Raw genomic sequence first — 20,352 nt, 5'->3', positions numbered from 1 at the left:
ATTATTATATAATATTTTTTTTTTTATTTGTAAAGTGGATTTCTATATATTATTTGTATTTAACCCCTTCATGACTGAGGCCTTTTTTTCCCCATTTTTTGCACACATGATATATTCCACATTTTAGGCCTGAAAATTACTTAAAACCCCCAAACATTATATATTTTCTGAAAGCCAAGACCCTATAGAATAAAATGGTGGCAACTGCAAATTTTCATGTTGCACGATATTAGCGCAACTCCTTATCAAACCGCAAAATGTAGTGAAAAATTTACTTAAATGCCCCAAAACACAATAAAATACCAATTTTTTTAAATAAAATATAAAAGATGAGGTTACAATGAGTACATAGATACCCAACATGCCCAGGTTAAAAATTGTAAGCGTCCGTGAAAAGGCGACAAAATTCAGTACCCCAAAAAGTCAATTGACGGCGCTTTAAAAGCCCCCACAGGTCATCAGTTTAGAGATATCCAAAAATACTGGCCCTAGAATTATTGCTCTCACTCCGGCGTGCGCGGGGACTCAACATGTGCAGCAGCCCCATTAGCCTTTTAACCGCCCTCTTCTAGTGCCCACAAAGCTGATATCCGCTCCAAAACTATAATTATAATAACATTGTCACACTTTGGAAGGAGGGTACAGGAGTCCTAGACATCCTGAGTAGCACAGACATAGACTCTGGACTCATTAGTCCCTCTTAGCATCTCAGCGTAGATTCCATTTGTAGCTCATCAAATAGGAATGTGAGTAACAGATGAGCAGGGATGAGCACAGATCCTTAACAGGAGAGACACCAGACTTGCTCCTGAGGGCCACTATGTTCCGGGTACCTTCAGCAGCCATCAGCTTCCCTGGTTCTGCACTAACAACAGCAGAAGCCTCCTCCAGAATTGAGGCCCAGGGAAACACTTTCCGCACCCCAATATTTCCACCTCCAGGCCTCAGGCGTAGCCTGGGGGGTGGCTGGGTTGCACCCAGCCCTGGGCTAAACCATGGCTGACACCTGACTAGACCACATGGCACCTCCCTGGAGTGTATGTACCCTTTCCCAGCATGCAACACTGGTTAAGAAAGACCCAGTGAAAGGGCTGCTGTACTGGACATACAGTACACTCACAGTGTCCCCCATTGGCAATCCCACAATACAGCAGAGTCACACTCCACCTTAGGGTTAGGGTTAACCTAACCCTAACCCTACAATCCCTACCTGGAATTAACCAAATAAATGCCACTATAATCCAGCCAGACTGTAGGCAGCTCTGGCAATCACCAAATTTCTAGTAGCCACCTTACAAAAGGTTATGGCGGCTACAATTGTATCAGCAAAGATACAATGATAAACGTGAATAAGAGACAACGGCGCCACCTGCTGGCCCTGAAAGAGAAGGCTGTGCAGACTTTTTGGAAATGACACTGTTTACCCATGAATACCTTTTTTTCTGTTCTTGCTATGTAACATCAACATGCGAAGTATTCACCCCCAAAAGGATCAACACAGCAGTATTTGCTTTGATTTTGTTTTTCTGTGCTCCCTTTTACATTTTGTTCACCTGTGGCCCCCTTGAAGTATCCTAGGGCCCCGTGTTGAGAACCACTGATGGTAAAGAGAAGAAATCAAACTAAAGTTACTGGAAATGGAAAGTACAGGTATAGTAACAGTATACACTGTAGAAGTTTGTTTTGCACTGTATACATCCGGAGATCAGATTCCAGTAGCCCCGGAGCTGTCCATGCTTCGTACAATGCCGCCATTGTTCTATATCCACGCAGTGTAAAGTCACAGCAGAGTAAAGCGCTCACATATTTGTCTGAATGACTAACTCCTCAAGTATTTATTTCACAGGCCGCTTACCTGTCTGTACTGTGTTACAATTTTGGAGTGGACACGTATGAAGATAAACTGTATGAACAGAGTTCCTTCTGGCTCAGGTACAAGGACGCCGTCACTCACTGAGGCAGGGCCGGTGCAAGAATTTTTGCCTACACAGGCACTTCAGCAGCCCCCTCCCCCCCGCCACACACACACACACATTTTATTAATTTTGGAACATATCTGCCTCTCCTCTGCTCAGAGAGGCGGCTCTGATCACACCTGTCAGCGCTCCCTCTCTCTCCTCCTGGTTGCTCTGAAGCTGCAGCGGCCGGGAGGAGAGAGAGGGAGCGCTGAGAGGTGTGATCAGAGCCGCCACGGCCATCTTGCGACCAGTCGCATTTTTCGGCCCCCCATCCCCGCTGGCGCCGTCAAGCAGTTGCTTGACCTGCCTATATGGTAGCGCCGGGCCTGCACTGAGGTCATTACAGCTCTGTGAGGACATTCTGACTACACACAGGCCACAATCAGGGAATCAAACGGAATTCTTGTCAGTGCTGGAACGTCTCATGAAGATTATATCTGTAAAAATGTCCAGAACTATTAAATTAGGTCTTATCAAACTTCCCCAGGCAAAAGTCAAAGCACGGCTCTTATCTGGAGGCCGGGCTGGAATGTTTCTCATTTCACAGAGTCTTAAAGCTGAACTCCGGGCAAAAAAAAACCTTTAAGCATTGTTTGCAAAGCTCGTTGTTTAGGTTATCAGCTGTCACTTTAAAGTTTCAGGCACTGGGATGTGGCATCATAAGGGCACACAGCGTCCCTTTTTCTGGTTTGTGGTGGGCGTTGTGCCTTCCTCTGGACAACGGTGGTGTAATATCCTCCTTGTAGTTCTTTCCTAGACAGTGGTGACGCAATTACCTCACTACTGGCTGGAACGGGAGGACCCGGGCATCTCTGACTCTCGGTGTATCCCACCAAATAACATGGCCAAATATGACTGACAGGCCAGGAGACTACCCCAGCCACCATGTCAAAACACCCTGATTGTGGCACCTGGCATAACCAAGTCACTGATATCAACTGTGGCACCTGACATAACCAAGTCACTGATGTCAACTGTGGCACCTGATATCACCCAGAAAAAAACCCCAGAAAAAGAGCGCTACTACCTAGAGAAAACTAGTATTGAATGGCATCTATTCATAAGAGAAAGAACAAATGTGTGTAACTTACGGTTGGAAGTCTGCAAATATGTCAAGGATGGTGAAACAGTGACCGGTATCTAGAGAGAGTCCAAAGCAGAATGCTGCAGCGATGGATGGATAAGGGGGCACTGTGATTAATCCTAGCGGCACGCGTGCACGGCTGGCCAGGCCAGGGCGGCTATGGGAGGGAGGACCGTGACGGTTGTGAGAACGAGACCGCGAACGGCTGTGTTCGGTGCGTGTATAATGAAGTCAGATAGATAGGCTGAGTATCGACAAGACGTCTAAGTGGGTGGATGCTGTGCACAGACGGGCTCGCTGTATCGTGACGGCCTTTTTTCACAGTGCCCCCTCATCCATCCATCGCTGCAGCATATTTGCAGACTTCCAACCGTAAGTTACACACATTTGTTCTTTCTCTTAAGAATAGATGCCATTCAATACTAGTTTTCTCTAGGTAGTAGCGCTCTTTTTCTGGGGGTTTTTCTGTTTATATATCGAATTTGCAGGGTCCTCTCCCTGTCATTGAGAGCCTGCACACCATAATTTACAGCCCGTGATTTATCCAGTGACCAAGTATCAGTCGTGCGCTTATGATTTAGTTTTTTTACCTGATATCACCCAGTCACTGATATCAACTGTGGCACCGGATATCACCCAGTCACTAATGTCAGCTGTGGCACCTGATATCACCCAATCACTGATGTCAACTGTGGCACCTCATATCACCCAGTCACTGATATCAACTGTGCCACCTGATATCACCCAGTCACTGATGTCAACCAGGTCACTGATGCCAACTGTGGCAACTGATATCACCCAGTCACTGATGTCAACTGTGGCACCTGATATCACCCAGTCACTGATGTCAACCAGGTCACTGATGCCAACTGTGGCACCTCATATCACCCAGTCACTGATGTCAACTGTGCCACCTGATATCACCCAGTCACTGATGTCAACTGTGGCACCTCGTATCACCCAGTCACTGATATCAACTGTGCCACCTGATATCACCCAGTCACTGATGTCAACCAGGTCACTGATGCCAACTGTGGCACCTCATATCACCCAGTCACTGATGTCAACTGTGCCACCTGATATCACCCAGTCACTGATGTCAACTGTGGCACCTCGTATCACCCAGTCACTGATATCAACTGTGCCACCTGATATCACCCAGTCACTGATGTCAACCAGGTCACTGATGCCAACTGTGGCACCTCATATCACCCAGTCACTGATGTCAACCAGGTCACTGATGCCAACTGTGCCACCTGATATCACCCAGTCACTGATGTCAACCAGGTCACTGATGCCAACTGTGCCACCTGATATCACCCAGTCACTGATGTCAACCAGGTCACTGATGCCAACTGTGGCATCTGATATCACCCAGTCACTGATGTCAACTGTGGCATCTGATATCACCCAGTCACTGATGTCAACTGTGGCACCTGATATCACCCAGTCACTAATGTCAGCTGTGGCACCTGGTATCACCCAGTCACTGATGTCAACTGTGGCACCTGATATCACCCAGTCACTGATGCCAACTGTGGCACCTGATATCACCCAGTCACTGATGTCAACTGTGGCACCTGACATAACCAAGTCACTGATGTCAACTGTGGCGCCTGATATCACCCTGTCACTGATGTCAACTGTGGCGCCTGATATCACCCAGTCACTGATGTCAACTGTGGCGCCTGATATCACCCAGTCAATGATGTCAACTGTGGCACCTGATATCACCCAGTCACTGATGTCAACTGTGGCACCTGACATCACCCAGTCACTGATGTCAACTGTGGCACCTGACATCACCCAGTCACTGATGTCAACTGTGGCACCTGACATCACCCAGTCACTGATGTCAACTGTGGCACCTGACATCACCCAGTCACTGATGTCAACTGTGGCACCTGACATCACCCAGTCACTGATGTCAACTGTGGCACCTGACATCACCCAGTCACTGATGTCAACTGTGGCACCTGACATCACCCAGTCACTGATGTCAACTGTGGCACCTGACATCACCCAGTCACTGATGTCAACTGTGGCACCTGACATCACCCAGTCACTGATGTCAACTGTGGCACCTGACATCACCCAGTCACTGATGTCAACTGTGGCACCTGACATCACCCAGTCACTGATGTCAACTGTGGCACCTGACATCACCCAGTCACTGATGTCAACTGTGGCACCTGACATCACCCAGTCACTGATGTCAACTGTGGCACCTGACATCACCCAGTCACTGATGTCAACTGTGGCACCTGACATCACCCAGTCACTGATGTCAACTGTGGCACCTGACATCACCCAGTCACTGATGTCAACTGTGGCACCTGACATCACCCAGTCACTGATGTCAACTGTGGCACCTGACATCACCCAGTCACTGATGTCAACTGTGGCACCTGACATCACCCAGTCACTGATGTCAACTGTGGCACCTGACATCACCCAGTCACTGATGTCAACTGTGGCACCTGACATCACCCAGTCACTGATGTCAACTGTGGCACCTGACATCACCCAGTCACTGATGTCAACTGTGGCACCTGACATCACCCAGTCACTGATGTCAACTGTGGCACCTGACATCACCCAGTCACTGATGTCAACTGTGGCACCTGACATCACCCAGTCACTGATGTCAACTGTGGCACCTGACATCACCCAGTCACTGATGTCAACTGTGGCACCTGACATCACCCAGTCACTGATGTCAACTGTGGCACCTGACATCACCCAGTCACTGATGTCAACTGTGGCACCTGACATCACCCAGTCACTGATGTCAACTGTGGCACCTGACATCACCCAGTCACTGATGTCAACTGTGGCACCTGACATCACCCAGTCACTGATGTCAACTGTGGCACCTGACATCACCCAGTCACTGATGTCAACTGTGGCACCTGACATCACCCAGTCACTGATGTCAACTGTGGCACCTGACATCACCCAGTCACTGATGTCAACTGTGGCACCTGACATCACCCAGTCACTGATGTCAACTGTGGCACCTGACATCACCCAGTCACTGATGTCAACTGTGGCACCTGACATCACCCAGTCACTGATGTCAACTGTGGCGCCTGATATCACCCAGTCACTGATGTCAACTGTGGCACCTGATACCACCCAGTCACTAATGCCAACTGTGGCACCTGATATCACCCAGTCACTGATGTCAACTGTGGCACCTGATATCACCCAGTCACTAATGTCAGCTGTGGCACCTGATATCACCCAGTCACTGATGTCAACTGTGGCACCTGACATCACCCAGTCACTGATGTCAACTGTGGCACCTGACATCACCCAGTCACTAATGTCAACTGCGGCACCTGATATCACCCAGTCACTGATGCCAGTGCAAACGTACTGCACAGAATGGTCAGAAGGTGTGGAAATGATACAGTTGTGATTGGAGGCATGCTGTAAGAGACAATTAGAGTCTGCGAACATGTTACAGAAGACTACTAGAGATCACTGACTTTACAGCCCGCTCACAAAATCAACACTTCCACTGCAAACTGCCGGGGGTCAAAGGATGCATGGCAAGCACCAAAGGGCCACATTTGGACAGCAAGGATTTTGAATAATGACATCATTTCAAGTGTTTGACTTTGTCTATCTAACGTTGTGCTTCTTTTCATGAAATAGTTTTTAGTAATAGCAGAGGACATACCACTGATTGTTCTGGTTGTTTTCCTATAATTGTTCTTTTGGTTCCCCCTGGTGGTGAGAGTTTAGACTTCTTTTTTATTACCTTACATAGACGACCATTAATAAGACCATTCATTGTCCTTACGGTGAGCACATTCTTATTTGTGTCCAGTGTGATATTCTAGGGTGAAGATTAGGACTGCACCGATACCAGTTCAGATACCTGTGCCGATACTTGGCATTTTCATGAGAACTACCAGGGTTGCAGCGGTTGCAGCTGGGACCTGGCTCTGGCGCTCCACCACTGTCCTGAAATCATTAGTCTGTATTGCTTTAGAAAAACTGTCACATGACGATAAACAAAACTGTATCAGTACTTGCAGTTGTAAGTACTTGGGCAAGTAGCAGTACTTGTACTCGCGAAACTGATATCAGTGCATCCCTTTATTTATATTTATAAAAACAAAATCATACATCAAGGGATGTACAAATCCCGGGAGCTCCGTGTGCTCCTTACAAATGACAGCTGCCTCCTAACTTTTGAACTTTTCTCTAGTCTAGTCTTGGAGCTGGAAAAGTATCTGTGCTTGTACTTGTACCGAGTACGGTACTTGGTATCTGTGCATCCCTAGTGAAGATTATATCAGATTCCAGGGATTAGGATTACAGCATTATTTTATGATACTCCGCTTTGCATTTGGCATTTGAAGAACATACACATGTAGGCAATGCACTTTCCTTTTTTCTATTTAATTATAGTTTATCCCCTTTTATTACAGCCAAAGTTATGAGATCGGTAAGACCGATACGCTCTACAGCACGGGACATGAGATGCAGGTGAGCAATGTATTCCATTTTGGACAATTAGTTTTTATTACAGAGCTCTGAAGACGATGAATCCTAAATCTCATCTGACTAGCAATGTAGGTATTGTTCCCCCCTGACAAACCCCCAAACATATCTACTGACCAGCCCTGTGTTTGTTATTATATTGGTCAAATCACCATTCACATAGTACCCTCAATTAAGTTCATGTACATTGCTTCCTATCCTGTATAAATCCAGATGAAGGGGATGAGTTAGGACCCTGAAACGCATAGGATTCCTCATTTGATTGTCTACCTGACCTCCAGGCCCACCAAATTGATAATCTGGATTATTGATTTGTGGCGTGGGGCTTTAGTTTATGATCTATTGTTTTGCACTACAAATGAAAGAAGCTGCAGGACTTTTCTGCGGGGCAGAAGCTGCCAGTCCGGAAACCAGACAACCGGTACAAATACTGCTGTTATAGTATTGTGTAGCAATACACATAGGACAACGTTTGGGTCCAGCACCAGCTAAGACTCAGACGATGTTGTCATAGAGTATAGATAATTAGGGGCTTGGACCTATGTGATTGTCTATTAGAGGCCCATGCACTAGGGGAGCCACATGCAGTATGTTCTCTTTGGATGGGTTTCCACTTTACACATTATTATTGACCTGTTCCTTAACTATTTAACATCCACATGACATCCATGAATGTGCTGTAACTCAAATGGTTGCAAACAAACTCATGGCTGCCGGTTCGTGGCTATTCGAGTAAAAATGATCCAGTCGGCTGTAAAGCCACCCAATCACTTTTATGGGGTTGTTCTCCAATCTGCTCTGCCGTTTTTGAATCTGGAAGCACTGTGCTTTTAGCACTTCCAGGTTCAAGACTTATAGGCCATCAAGGATTAAAGCGCAGATCTAGGGAAATTGTTTTTGGATGGGTTATAGCCCCTGCTAAGTTTTATTGCAGGCTGTGTTACAGACACACGGGGAGGATCTATACTCACTTCCTGCCCCAGTAACATTGTGTGTGATTGTCACATACTCAGTACAAGAAGAGATAATGTGTGACTATTCCAGTTGGCTGTAAAGTCACCAAATCACTTTTATGGTATTGTGAAGGCTCTGTTCTCCTGCTGCTCCAACCCTAAATTCCCCTTATTGAATAACAGGTAGTGCTGAGTCCTTGGAAGGTCACACATGCTGGGTCAGTTGAAGGAAGGGCAGGAACCCTCAGATTCAGTTAGGAAGAAGCCGCAGAATAAGTAGATGACCTGGGTGGGTGTTGAACCCTCATCTAGAACTGGTTTGTCAGCAAGCACATCCTAGACAGGGTTATAAAGCAGGCCAGACAGTTACCAATACATCGAGCAGCGAGCAGAATCAGAAACAAGGAGACAGCTTAACGTAAGCAACTGAACAGCATGGATCCGAGCCAAGTAGTACAGGAGAACCCCAAATCGGGTCTGGAATGGAAGTCAGGTAGGTAAAAGCAGATTATCCATGAGCACAAGGCAGGTCAGGTCAGGTTGTAGGGAAACAGCTGAAGACCAGTCAACAATGATCCTGATTGAGGCAGAGCCTTAAGGCCCCATTCACACTTGGCGATTCGCAAATCGCGTGTTTGTCGCGCGATTTGCATTTTACGCGATATCGCGCAAATGCTTGCATCAAAAAGCATTGAATCGCTGCAAAATCCGCTCCAAAAAGGGTCCTGCTGTAGCGACACACGACCCGCGACAGCAGGACCCTTTGCCCCATTGTAAAGCATTGAAGAGCGATATCGCGCGGTAAATAGCCGCGATATCGCGGGAATTACCGCGCGATAAATCGCTCAATGTGAATGGGGCCTAAATATCTTAATGGCGCCAGTACCGATACCCAGGGCCGGATTTACTCTCTCTGCTGCCCCAATGCCAGGTTCCTCAATGCACCCCCCTGTATGCAGGCTGCATACAAGTGATCTTGGCGACATCGCCAAGATCACTTGTACAACACATGCGGCGGCTTCCCCGCTGTACATTTAGGCCTGTTTGCCCAAAGCAGGGCTAAATGTAGAAAACAACTACCCGCCCAGCGCCCGGAACTGCATGTCCAGGGCATCGGGAGGTAGGAGTTCCACATCCCTGCTGCCCCTCTACTCCCTGCTGCCCCGAGGCCAGGCCTCATTTGGCCTTGTGGGAAATCCTGCCCTGCCGATACCAGTCATGTGCGCGCACACTGCAAACCATGCATGCTGACATGCACACTCCTCCACACGAGTGCATGCCCACCCATGACTCCAATTGCAGCCCCGTGGGCCGGGCAGATGCTCTACTCAGCCAGGAAATGAAAACTCCATGACAGTTATGTCCCCAGCATAAAATTTGGTTGGCAACACCAGCTTTACATGCACCATATACACTTCATTTATTCCTTTTTACTGGCATATATTTTTAATAAGAGTTACAAATTCTATTGCTGTTTTTATCAGGCTAAAGTCCTCCGGCTGCTTGCAACAGTGTATCTGGAATGGGACTGCAAATTACACCAAGATAAAGCACTAAATGCCATCAGATTAGCAAACAAGGTGAATGTAATGATCAGATGCATGTCAATTATCTAAGTGTGTTACATGTGTGTCCATATGTTCTCATGATAGGTACATTCAGCTTCCTTATGTGTGTGGATGAGTGAAATTGCATGTTTCATTTTTTTTAATGGAGAACTATGAGGTGAGTTCTTTCCACTCACCTCAGAGTTCTAACCGACCTGTGACAATGAGACTGTCACAGGTCGGCTCAGTAGATTGGGAAGTGAGCGAACACATACCGGCGTTCGCTCACCTCTCGATCCTGTCACTGCTCTCTGCCGTGACAGGGGAGGGGCTGGATTCCCCCCTCCCCTGTTACTCGCGGTATACTGAGCTTAGGGTGACGGGAGGACGCTAGTTTGTGTCCTCCCGTTACCCTAAGGAGAACGATGGGGAAAAGCCCTAACCACATAGTTCTCTTTTAAATTTTCCTGAATACTGGGAGATTTCGGGGAACTTTTTCCACTATTTTTGGCCAAATGCATTGGAATCATCAGAGGAGGTAAATGTAAGGTGGTTGGTAAGGGTGCAATTGGCTTTAAATGGCTCATGGGGTTGGAGAGGCTCCTATAAACTATGCTGGACGTTTTCTCATGCCAAAAAATACAAGAGACCTGTGTGGATGGGATTTAGGATGTCAATGGCATCAGTGTGGCCCTTCTGAGATCCTTCAGGATTCATTGACGGATGCATGTAAGCGGATCTGACGTGCTTCCAGCAGGTTTAACATCTCCATAGGCTTCAGTGGAGAATCACAGGATAGTTTTATTAGCAATGTATCTGAGTCTGAAGGGGTGCGACTCTTTGTATTTTAACTCTTTATTAAGCTGATTGTCAGGAGTTCCACAGCAATCAGAAAAACTGAAACAAATAGTCATTGTTGTAAGGTGCCCACACACCTTAAGATAATCGCGGGAAATCCCGTGATCGTACGATTATCGTAAGGTGTGTGAAAGCCGTGCGACCTCTACTACTGTAAAGGTGCCCATACACTTTACAACCCTCGCAAGACTTTTGTCTTGCGAGGGTTGTAAAGTACTTAAAAAAACGTACGATCTGCCCATCATGGACAGGCAGATCGTACTTGCGATCATCGCAAGCCCACCCCCCTGAGGGGCGGGATTACGATGACTGTAATGAGGGGCGGGCTTACGATGACTGCAAACGGGCAGTGTGCGCGTGCGCACACCGGCCCGTTCGGCAGTTGTCGAACCAGCAGGCCACTAACTCTCCGAGAATCGTACGATTCTCGGCGGGTTTTCTAGCATGCTGGTTCGACGGAAGACGTGTAACCGTGCAGTAGAAACGGTTGCACGCCTTCCATACACTGCACGATTCTCGTACGATCGCCGGATTTCCCGCGATTCTCAGTGTATGGGCACCTTAAGGTTGCACGACTTTTAAGATCACCCCAGCATGTAGCATGTTTGTAAGATGAAAGCCGGACGGGCAAGCGCACACTGCCCGTTCGGCATTGCGGTCATTGGAAGCCCGACCCTCAGGGGGGCGCGGCTTGAGATCATCGCAAGTACGATCTGCCTGTCCAAGATAGGCAGATCGTACGTTTTTTTAAGTACCTTACAACCATCGCAAGACAAAATTCTTGCGATGGTTGTAAGGTGTGTGCCTTAAAGGAAATGTGTTGACTTTATTTCTTTTGTGGATTTAATCTTTCCTGCTTCTGGATATTCAGGAACACCTCCATCCAGCCGGTCTTTTTTTGAAGATGAAAATCCTGTTGAATGGCTCCTTGCCCGACAATGTCATTTCCATGGGTGAGATATATTAGCAAGTGTGACAATAATAATCAATCCGCAAATTTCAATCAGCTAACATTTATCTTTATGGACACACAGCGGCCGCGGAGATGCTGCGACATGACCTATCCCTAGATGTGTATCTAAGCACTGTGAAGCTCCTCATACAACACGAAAGGTGCGATCAAACTGACACATTTGTCTCTATAGTTCTGTCTATACTTTTCTTAATTTCTCCTTCCGCATACATACTGTGATACACTTGTGAAATACACCATGTGGCTGTGGACCACGTTTGTGGACACTTGACCATCACACCTACTAGGAAGGGTTGAGGTCGGGGCTCTGTGCAGGACACTCGATTTCCTCCACACCAAACTGGTCACATCATGTCTTTATGGAGCTGGCTTTGTACACCTCAACTCAATAATTCCTGTAGTGTTCCTGTGTTCCATAGGGTCGAGATTGGGGCTCTGATGTGGAGGAACTTGAGTGACCTTCACAGACTGATCACACCATGTCTTTATGGAGCTGGCTTTGTACACAGGGGACAGTCATGGTGGAACAGAAAAGGGTTTTCACCAAACTGTGACCACAAGGCTGGAAGGCAGGCAGAGCACAATTGTACACTTCTACAATTGTGTAGAATTCTAGATTTCTATGGGGCTATGTTCTGAGGCCAGAATTGCAAAATTGTCTACAATGTCTTTGTATGATGTAGAATTACCAGAACCTTCACTGGAGACACCTGAACACCATCATTTGGAGGGGTTGCAATCCATCTTGATGGTGTTCAGTAGGGTTGAGGTCAGGGCTCTGTGCAGGACACTTGAGTTCCTCCACACCAAACTGATCACCCCATGTCTTTATGTGGAGACACACACAGCTTACTAGCGCACACAGGGGTGACTGCATAGAACTCTGCTTGACAAAGGAGTCACTCTAAAACAGGAAGTCAGGACCAGTGCTCAGGTGAGCAGCTGATTCTGCAGGAAACTAAAACTTTTATACATCAAGGAGCAGCGCCCATTGTAAGTGATTTAATCAGCATTTGAAATAGCTTCAAATCCTTTTGACTCTAATATCACTTTAATGTAAGTCATAACCCAACAGGTGACCTCCTTTAATGCACCGCTGTCCCTCCCCCTTTTTGCGTGCCCGCCATCTTTGTGACTGAATGTACACTGTTTGAAGGGCTGTTTTCCTTTGTTGTTCTGCCCCCCTACTGCATCATTTTGTTTAAAAAATTTGAGTGTTCCCCTCTTTTTATAGTGAAAAAAGTAATACTACTCCATACATCTCACACACTGCAATTGATCTACACAGGGGGAAATTTATCAAAACTGAAGCAGACAGAACCAGGAGCTCCTGGCAACCAATCAGCTTCAAGCTTTCATTTTCAAACCTTAACTGAACAAACGGAAGAGAGAAGCTGATTGGTTACTATGGGCAACTGCTCCAGGTTCTGTCTGCTCAGGTTTTGATAATATTTTCTGTTTTTTTGTATGTGAATAAAACTTTATGGAAGGAAAATAACACATATTCAGGCAATACGTTGATAGCACCCCTAACAAAGGATTGCCTGCGTCATTTTACAGGGACTGCGTGGGATTTGACTTCCTGAAAATGGTTTGCACCCACTTTGAGTCTACTCCTGATAATGAGAAAGTTCTACTTCTACAAATTGAACTTTTGGCAAAGCGAGGAAAGGGGCTGATGGCACGACAGAAAGTAGAAGACTTAATAACAGGTAGGGGATGATATTGTCAGGGATGTGTAGAGGAAATGGAAACATTCAATCTGCGTATGGTGAGTTTTAGGTAAAAGGGTGGCACCAGGTGGCAACACTTAGGGGCTGATGTACAGAGGCTTCGCCGAACGTTCACACGGCATCACAGCCACTGGATGGAGCTAGAGGAACAAAGGGATTTCCTATGCTACTCAGTGCCATCTAGTGGCTGTAATGTGAACAACATTTGCCCAGTGTACAGCCATTATGCATCAGACCCTAATCATGGACATTCTGCAATATTGTTAACATTTTCTTTTTCAGGACATTACAGTGGGAAACCGCTGTCTTCTAAGACCTTGAATGATTTGCATGTCATTTTGTGGGACTTTGCTGCTAAAAGCTTCGAGGTCAGTAGGCATTTTGGTGTTAATGACTTTCATTTGTTGCCCAAATTCCCAAAACGTGAAGCCATCTCCTCTGGACGTCAGTCCAGTTATGTGTATGTATCCAATATGGTTGAAGATGATGAATAAAGGCATTCTTCCTTTCTGTTAAAGAAGAAACAAGATGACAAGATTTAGCCCAAGAGGCTGAGGAAGATAAGAGGAGTCCCATTTGTTTTCAGGGAGGATCAGTTCTAATAATTCCCCATTTACATCACAAATAAAGTAACTAGAAGAGTTACCCAGAGTGTGATCCGGACATTGGGGGGGCATTGGTGACAACGTTGTCATTTTAAAGTGGAAGTTCACACTAGAGTCACTCTTTGAACATTAAACAGCCGTATAACACATGTACCTTGATACACGCATCGCAACATGTTTGACTTCTGTGTACGCTGTGGTTGTCCACAACCAGCATTGGAAGACAGCAGCCATTTGTGATAAACATTATGCAACTCATGGTGCCGCTCAGCCCCCCTAGTGCTATCTATGTCTTACTTTGATGCCATGTTACATCATTAAGGTCATTGACAACATTTCCCAGTCAGGCTTTACAATCACAAGACGTACATAGCACGGGGGAGATGAGTGACACCGTGAGTTGCATGGGGGAGATGAGTGGCACCATGAGTTGCATGGGGGAGATGAGTGACACCATGAGTTGCAGGGGGAGAGATGAGTGACACCATGAGTTGCATGAGAGAGAGATGAGTGACACCATGAGTCTCATGGGGGAGATGAGTGACACCATGAGTTGCAGGGCGGAGATGAATGACACCATGAGTTGCATGGGGTGGGGGGGATCAGTGACACTATGAGTTGCATGGGGGAGATGAGTGACACCATGAGTTGCATGAGGGAGAGATCAGTGACACCATGAGTTTTAATGGGGGAGATGAGTGACACCATGAGTCTCATGGGGGAGATGAGTGACACCAAGAGTTGCATGGTTTTACTGGTACATGGCTGGCAATTTCCAATGCTGATTGCTGGAGAACCCGAGCATGGACAAACATGGTACATGTGTTATAGTGTTTATTGAGTAATTCTGGGGTGATCTTACACTTTAATCTGGTGATGTTTTGGTGGACGTCTTTGATTATTTTTTACTAATTTTATGCTTTTTTTACGTGCTTTTTTGGAATAAAAAAGTCATTTTATACCACACATGACCATCAGGTGACCATCTTTAGTTTTTTTTGCGTGTGTATACAGTATTTTGGGGTTACGGGCTGGCATCCCCTAATATGGATGAGATGGTTTATTAGACATTGAAGCAGAACTCCCAGCCGTCTTTTTTTTATTGCTATGAATGAACTCCTATATACACATACTGTAGCTCTTGCCAGATACGTATACAATATATACTCTTTAGGTGACTCACGTGTCTTGAGGATTTTTCCGGCATTATTTTATCACTAATACATTTTATATACGTGTTCTGATCTTCAGAGGAAAAGCTACTCCGAGGCCATGGAATGGTACAACTATTCGTTGGGTATTTATGCTTCAGACTGCACTGAAACCAGCTTTGCCAAACTCCAGAGAAACCGAGCTTCCTGCTTCCTGCATCTCGACGAACTCTCCCAGGTAAGATTTGTGTTACCAATAGACGTCAGCCTTTAAAGCCCATTGCACCCTCATAAACCATGGATGCCCACCTTCATTGCTCCCTACGCTAAGATTCCAATGCATGAAGCTAAAATTGCAAATTTCATTAAGATGTCCTGGGGGGAAAAACCCGCACATCTGTAAGGAATTCTCTTTATTCCAGGCAAGAGAAGCAGTGACTGCAGCTGAGAAATGTGACCCAGACAACATCCTCACTCATTTTATCCTGTTTAAGATCGCAGTTCGAGGAAATAATGAGTTGGACGGTAAATGGTCTTTTGTTGCATGCTATGGAAATCAATGTGTACTATTACTGACATTTACATACTGACAACACTTTATTCACAACAGTCACTACCCTCAAGAGGTTCACAATCGAAGCTGTCTTTCTCACCAGGGGTGTATCTACCGCAAGGCAAACTAGGCATTTTCCTAGGGCGGCACTTTCCAGGGGGGCGGCAGAAAATGCTGCCTCAAACCAATGAGACAGGCAGGGCCGGACTTGCCTTTGGGCATACTGGGCACTTGCCGGTGGCCCGAGGCTGGGAGGCACAGAATTAGGCAGCAGCGGCTTCCTAATGAGGCAAACTAGGCGGCCACAAGACCCTAAGAGCGGCTGCCTAATTAGAGAGCTGCCCAGTGGAGGGGAGGGCCCAGTGAAATGCAGTCTGGCTGGCTTTGTACAGGGGGTGGAGGAGAAGCAGCGGGTGGCTTGGGGCTGGCCACAGCATGTGATCTGATGGCAGGATGTCCCAGAAGCAGGCTGGGAAATGCAATGTATCCGGTTGGTACTGATGGCACTTCGAGCTGCAGGTAGGAGGAGCAGCACATGTATGCAGGGAAAGGGACTATGCACAGTCCTCCTGGGACCCTGCACAGCCCACCATAAACCATACACAGCTCTCCTGAGACCCCGTACAGCCCACCTGAGACCATGCACAGCTCTCCTGAGACCACGCACAGCTCTCCTGAGACCATGCAAAGCTCTCCTGAGACCACGTACAGCCCACCTGAGACCATGTACAGCTCTCCTGAGACCTTGTATGCGCTGTATCCAGTGACTGACAGGTTGCACAAAATGTCCTAAACAGGAAGGGGTGTGGCATATTTAGACTGAGGTGGGTGCCCGAGTTTAGTCTTGCCTAGGACAGCACAAAACCAAAATACACCACTGCTTTTCACATGTATACATATACACACATACCAGGGCCAATTTAGACAGTAGCCAATAAACCCAACAGCATGCCTTTTGGGTGAGAGGAAACCCACACCAGTACAGGGAGCAGATGAAAGACAGGTGTGTGGTCAGGCAGGGTAGGGATCCAGGTAGGGTTGCCACCTTTTCCAGCAACGTATGGAAATTTTTGGGGGAGGATGAATCGCGGCTTATTCATATGTAAATAGCACCACCCATTCATATGTAAATATCACAGTCAAGACTATTTTCAGTGGAGGGGCAGTGGCCCCTATCATAATTTTGGTTGCCCCTGTCTGCCTGCATCATGTGTCTGGGTTTCTGCTGCTATTAAACCCGGACACAGCATTCAAAACCCAGACTGTCCGGGTGAATCCTGGACAGGTGGCAACCCTAGATCCAGGCTGGAGGCAATTCAAGATGCACTGATGGCGACTGCAATGCTTTGTCCTCTTGAATGCAAAAATATACAGTTTTGACCATTGCTTGTGCATTTCTTACATTTGTTACCTTTGGTCTGCTGCTCCGTTTCTGCCTTGAAGCAGTAAAAACCCACAAGGGGGTACTAATCCTCCCCCACTCCACCGAAATGTGAAGAAAAATGTTTTGGCTGGACACACACGTTGAAGAAATTGTGATGTCTGGATGAACAATTATCTTATGAAAGCGAAGAGATGTGACCAGACTATTGACTGCATTAAAAATCACTGCGATTTGTTATGATTATTGCAGCTTTGAATGCTGTCACTGCTATGGGGAAGATGGCGACTCAGACAGATAGCATGACACCTATTATGGACCAATACTATTCATCTACTGACCTCCTCAGTATGGCAGCACAAATAGCATTGGAGGTAAGATCATAATACGAGTGTGATGAGAGTTACGTCCTGATATCACACACCCCTCCTGAAGGTTGTCTCTTCTGGTCACACCTCATGAGATCCATCAGGTTGACATGAAGGGTGTCCAGCTGAGTTGAGTCGTGAACAGGATCGAGTTTTGTGAAACTTTCTTGAAGTTTGGTAACTTTGTGGTGAATCCCAATGAAGTCTCTGGGTTGGGGGGGTGAATCTTGGTATTCAATTCCGGCCACTTGTAGGGCTAATATGCAAGATATTGTCAAACAATACACATGGGAAGCCGTCACTGCCATGGGGCACATCCACCAATGCCATTTATCTCTCCCTGCACAGATTTTTCAGCTCTCCCTAACAGAAAAAACACACAATATGGCTGCTGGGAACCCTCTTTCCTGTCAGCTCCATGGCAGCACACGAATGGGTTAATCCCTCCCTCCTCCCACTAATCAGGATTGTAATTCACAAAAGCGTCCCCTGGCTTAAAGGGGTCCCCTGGCTTGCTGTTCCTTTTTTTTTCCTACATGTGAGGATCAGAGCAGTGTGCCTACCTGGCAGGGATACATTCCTTGCTGTCCGCCTCCTTCTTCTTCTACCTCCTTCAGTTGGCGAAGTCCCTATGAGTCCTTGCCTAAATGGTGCAGGTCCATGGGAGCCCCGCTGGCAATCCTCGGGCCTGGCTAACAAAGTGTAAGTACACTGCTGTTGCTCACAATGGGTGGAGGAGGCATTCCTACATGTGCTGGACTTCCTACGGGTGGGTGATATTTCAGCCACAGAAGAGCTCGGGTCCACAGATGATCTCTTTATTGTTCCGACAGGTGCCGGGAAGGGTGCTAAGGCATCCTGTGGGCTCATAGCATCCTGGATGGTGAAGGCGATATAGTTACCATATGAGGCCAAGCACATACCTGTACCGAGTAGGCTGTCTGCTCGTTCCACGAGGGGTCTGGCCACATCTTGGGCTGCAGCCGGTCGTGTTTCCTTTGAGACTGTGTGTAAAGTGGCCACATGGTCTTCTCCGCACCCGTTCATGACACACTACTGTGTAGATCCAGCTGCCTTAACTACGGTTAGATTCGGCCGTAGGGTTATTTCTTCTGCTATGCTTTGGGATTAAAAAGGTTTTCGAGCATACCCCTCCATTTTGTTAGTTAATTCCCATTCGTGTGCTGCCATGGAGCTGACAGAAAAACTGGAAAATTGTATTTCATACTTACCGCAATTTTCCTTTCCTGTCCAGCTCCATGGCAGCACAATGCCCACCCGTGTAGTAGTCGAGTTACGGAACGGCAAGCCAGGGGACTCTTTCAGCTTTTATGAGTTACAATCCTGATTAGTGGGAGGAGGGAGGGATTAACCCATTCGTGTGCAGCCATGGTGCTGGACAGTAAAGGAAAATTGCGGTAAGTATGAAATACAATTTTCCTGTTTTTTTTTTGTAGAAAGGGATCTGGGCTACACATTCCTGAAATGATTGGCTCTTGTATCTCCTCTGGCTATGCATTGCATTAATGGTTGTTCCTCGGTTCCGGCGGCAAACCTGCAAACCTTATGGCCAAGAGTTCTTCATTCGCCAGTCTCTGGGATTTGACGTGGTCCCATTGTAGTGGTGAACCCAAATCCCATCCCTATCATCCGTGCCTCAGATATTTCCCCTTATGCAGAGCTACCCCTGCCGGCAGAATTTTCAGTATCCAACACTTCCAGTTGTATCAGATTCCTGTATCTCCCCACCGAAAAGCTGTGGCTCCTCCTTACAGCTTCAACACATCGGAGCATCTATTAATGAGTGATAGTGCAGGAGATTACTAATGAGGTTTTCTATCTACAGAACAATCAACCGAAAATAGTTGTGAAAGCTCTGGAGTGTGTGATTGAACATTCCCAGGACACACAGCAAGTGTTCATCTCACTCAGGTAAGTTGCACTTTGATGCTGCATCATTTAAAGCCGACCTTCACTCAAATCTGTAAAATAACAACAAACACATCTTTAGAAATGTTTAGTCATGACAATCTACACACACAAACTTCTAGATCACTGCCGGATTTGTAGTCTTTGCATACCTTATTTCACTTTTCTTCCCAAGTCGTCTGACAGTAGCCATATTTACTAAGGGCAGATGACTAGCTCTCCTTTTACTTCCTGGATTTCTGGCACATGTGACTAGGACATGTGACTGGGACATGTGACCATGCACATCATCTCACGGGAGGAAAATGCCTTTCCCTGAGATCTTGGGAGATTACAGATGAGATTTCCCAGCAATGCTCTGCTGATGACAAGACGATATATATATACGATATATATACGATATATATATATATATATCTTAGGATGGAATTTAAAATCCATGCATCCATCCAAATCTAACCCTGACACCCCTTTCACAATTGTGCACTTGGGGAGCAGTTTAAAGCATTTGTCTCGTCAAACGCACATATAATACATTGTGAGATCTGAGGCATGAGAGCAATTGGCAATGATCTCCTGTATTCATTTTTTATTCAGAGTGGATTGTTAATAATGATTTATTGTTAGGTGTGTGGTGCGCATGACACTTTCAAGAGGGGGAACTGTAGACCAAGGCAACAGGTAAAAATGAAAGATTCTACAACAAATTTGTACAACATCGTGTGCCTTTCTTCTTTTTTT

General features: G+C 46.5%; 1 protein-coding gene across 1 annotated transcript in view; it reads left to right on the top strand.

The window, feature by feature from the left end:
• TEX11 (testis expressed 11) overlaps window positions 1–20,352 on the top strand; it is a 37,952-nt gene that overhangs the window by 2,135 nt on the left and 15,465 nt on the right. The window contains exons 3-13 of the mRNA XM_018560696.1: window positions 1,847–1,932; window positions 7,488–7,545; window positions 9,998–10,093; window positions 11,790–11,871; window positions 11,953–12,031; window positions 13,452–13,603; window positions 13,907–13,992; window positions 15,481–15,618; window positions 15,803–15,905; window positions 17,567–17,688; window positions 19,529–19,614. Coding sequence (XP_018416198.1) covers window positions 1,847–1,932; window positions 7,488–7,545; window positions 9,998–10,093; window positions 11,790–11,871; window positions 11,953–12,031; window positions 13,452–13,603; window positions 13,907–13,992; window positions 15,481–15,618; window positions 15,803–15,905; window positions 17,567–17,688; window positions 19,529–19,614 — 1,088 coding nt within the window. The remainder of the gene's footprint in view (window positions 1–1,846; window positions 1,933–7,487; window positions 7,546–9,997; window positions 10,094–11,789; window positions 11,872–11,952; window positions 12,032–13,451; window positions 13,604–13,906; window positions 13,993–15,480; window positions 15,619–15,802; window positions 15,906–17,566; window positions 17,689–19,528; window positions 19,615–20,352) is intronic.

Source organism: Nanorana parkeri, unplaced genomic scaffold (genome assembly GCF_000935625.1).
Source record: "Nanorana parkeri isolate BGI_ZX_2015 unplaced genomic scaffold, ASM93562v1 scaffold475, whole genome shotgun sequence".
In the NCBI taxonomy this organism is placed as follows: domain Eukaryota; kingdom Metazoa; phylum Chordata; class Amphibia; order Anura; family Dicroglossidae; genus Nanorana; species Nanorana parkeri.
The sequence above is the reverse complement of the archived record's forward strand: the minus strand, read 5'-3'. Positions and strand labels throughout refer to the sequence as shown.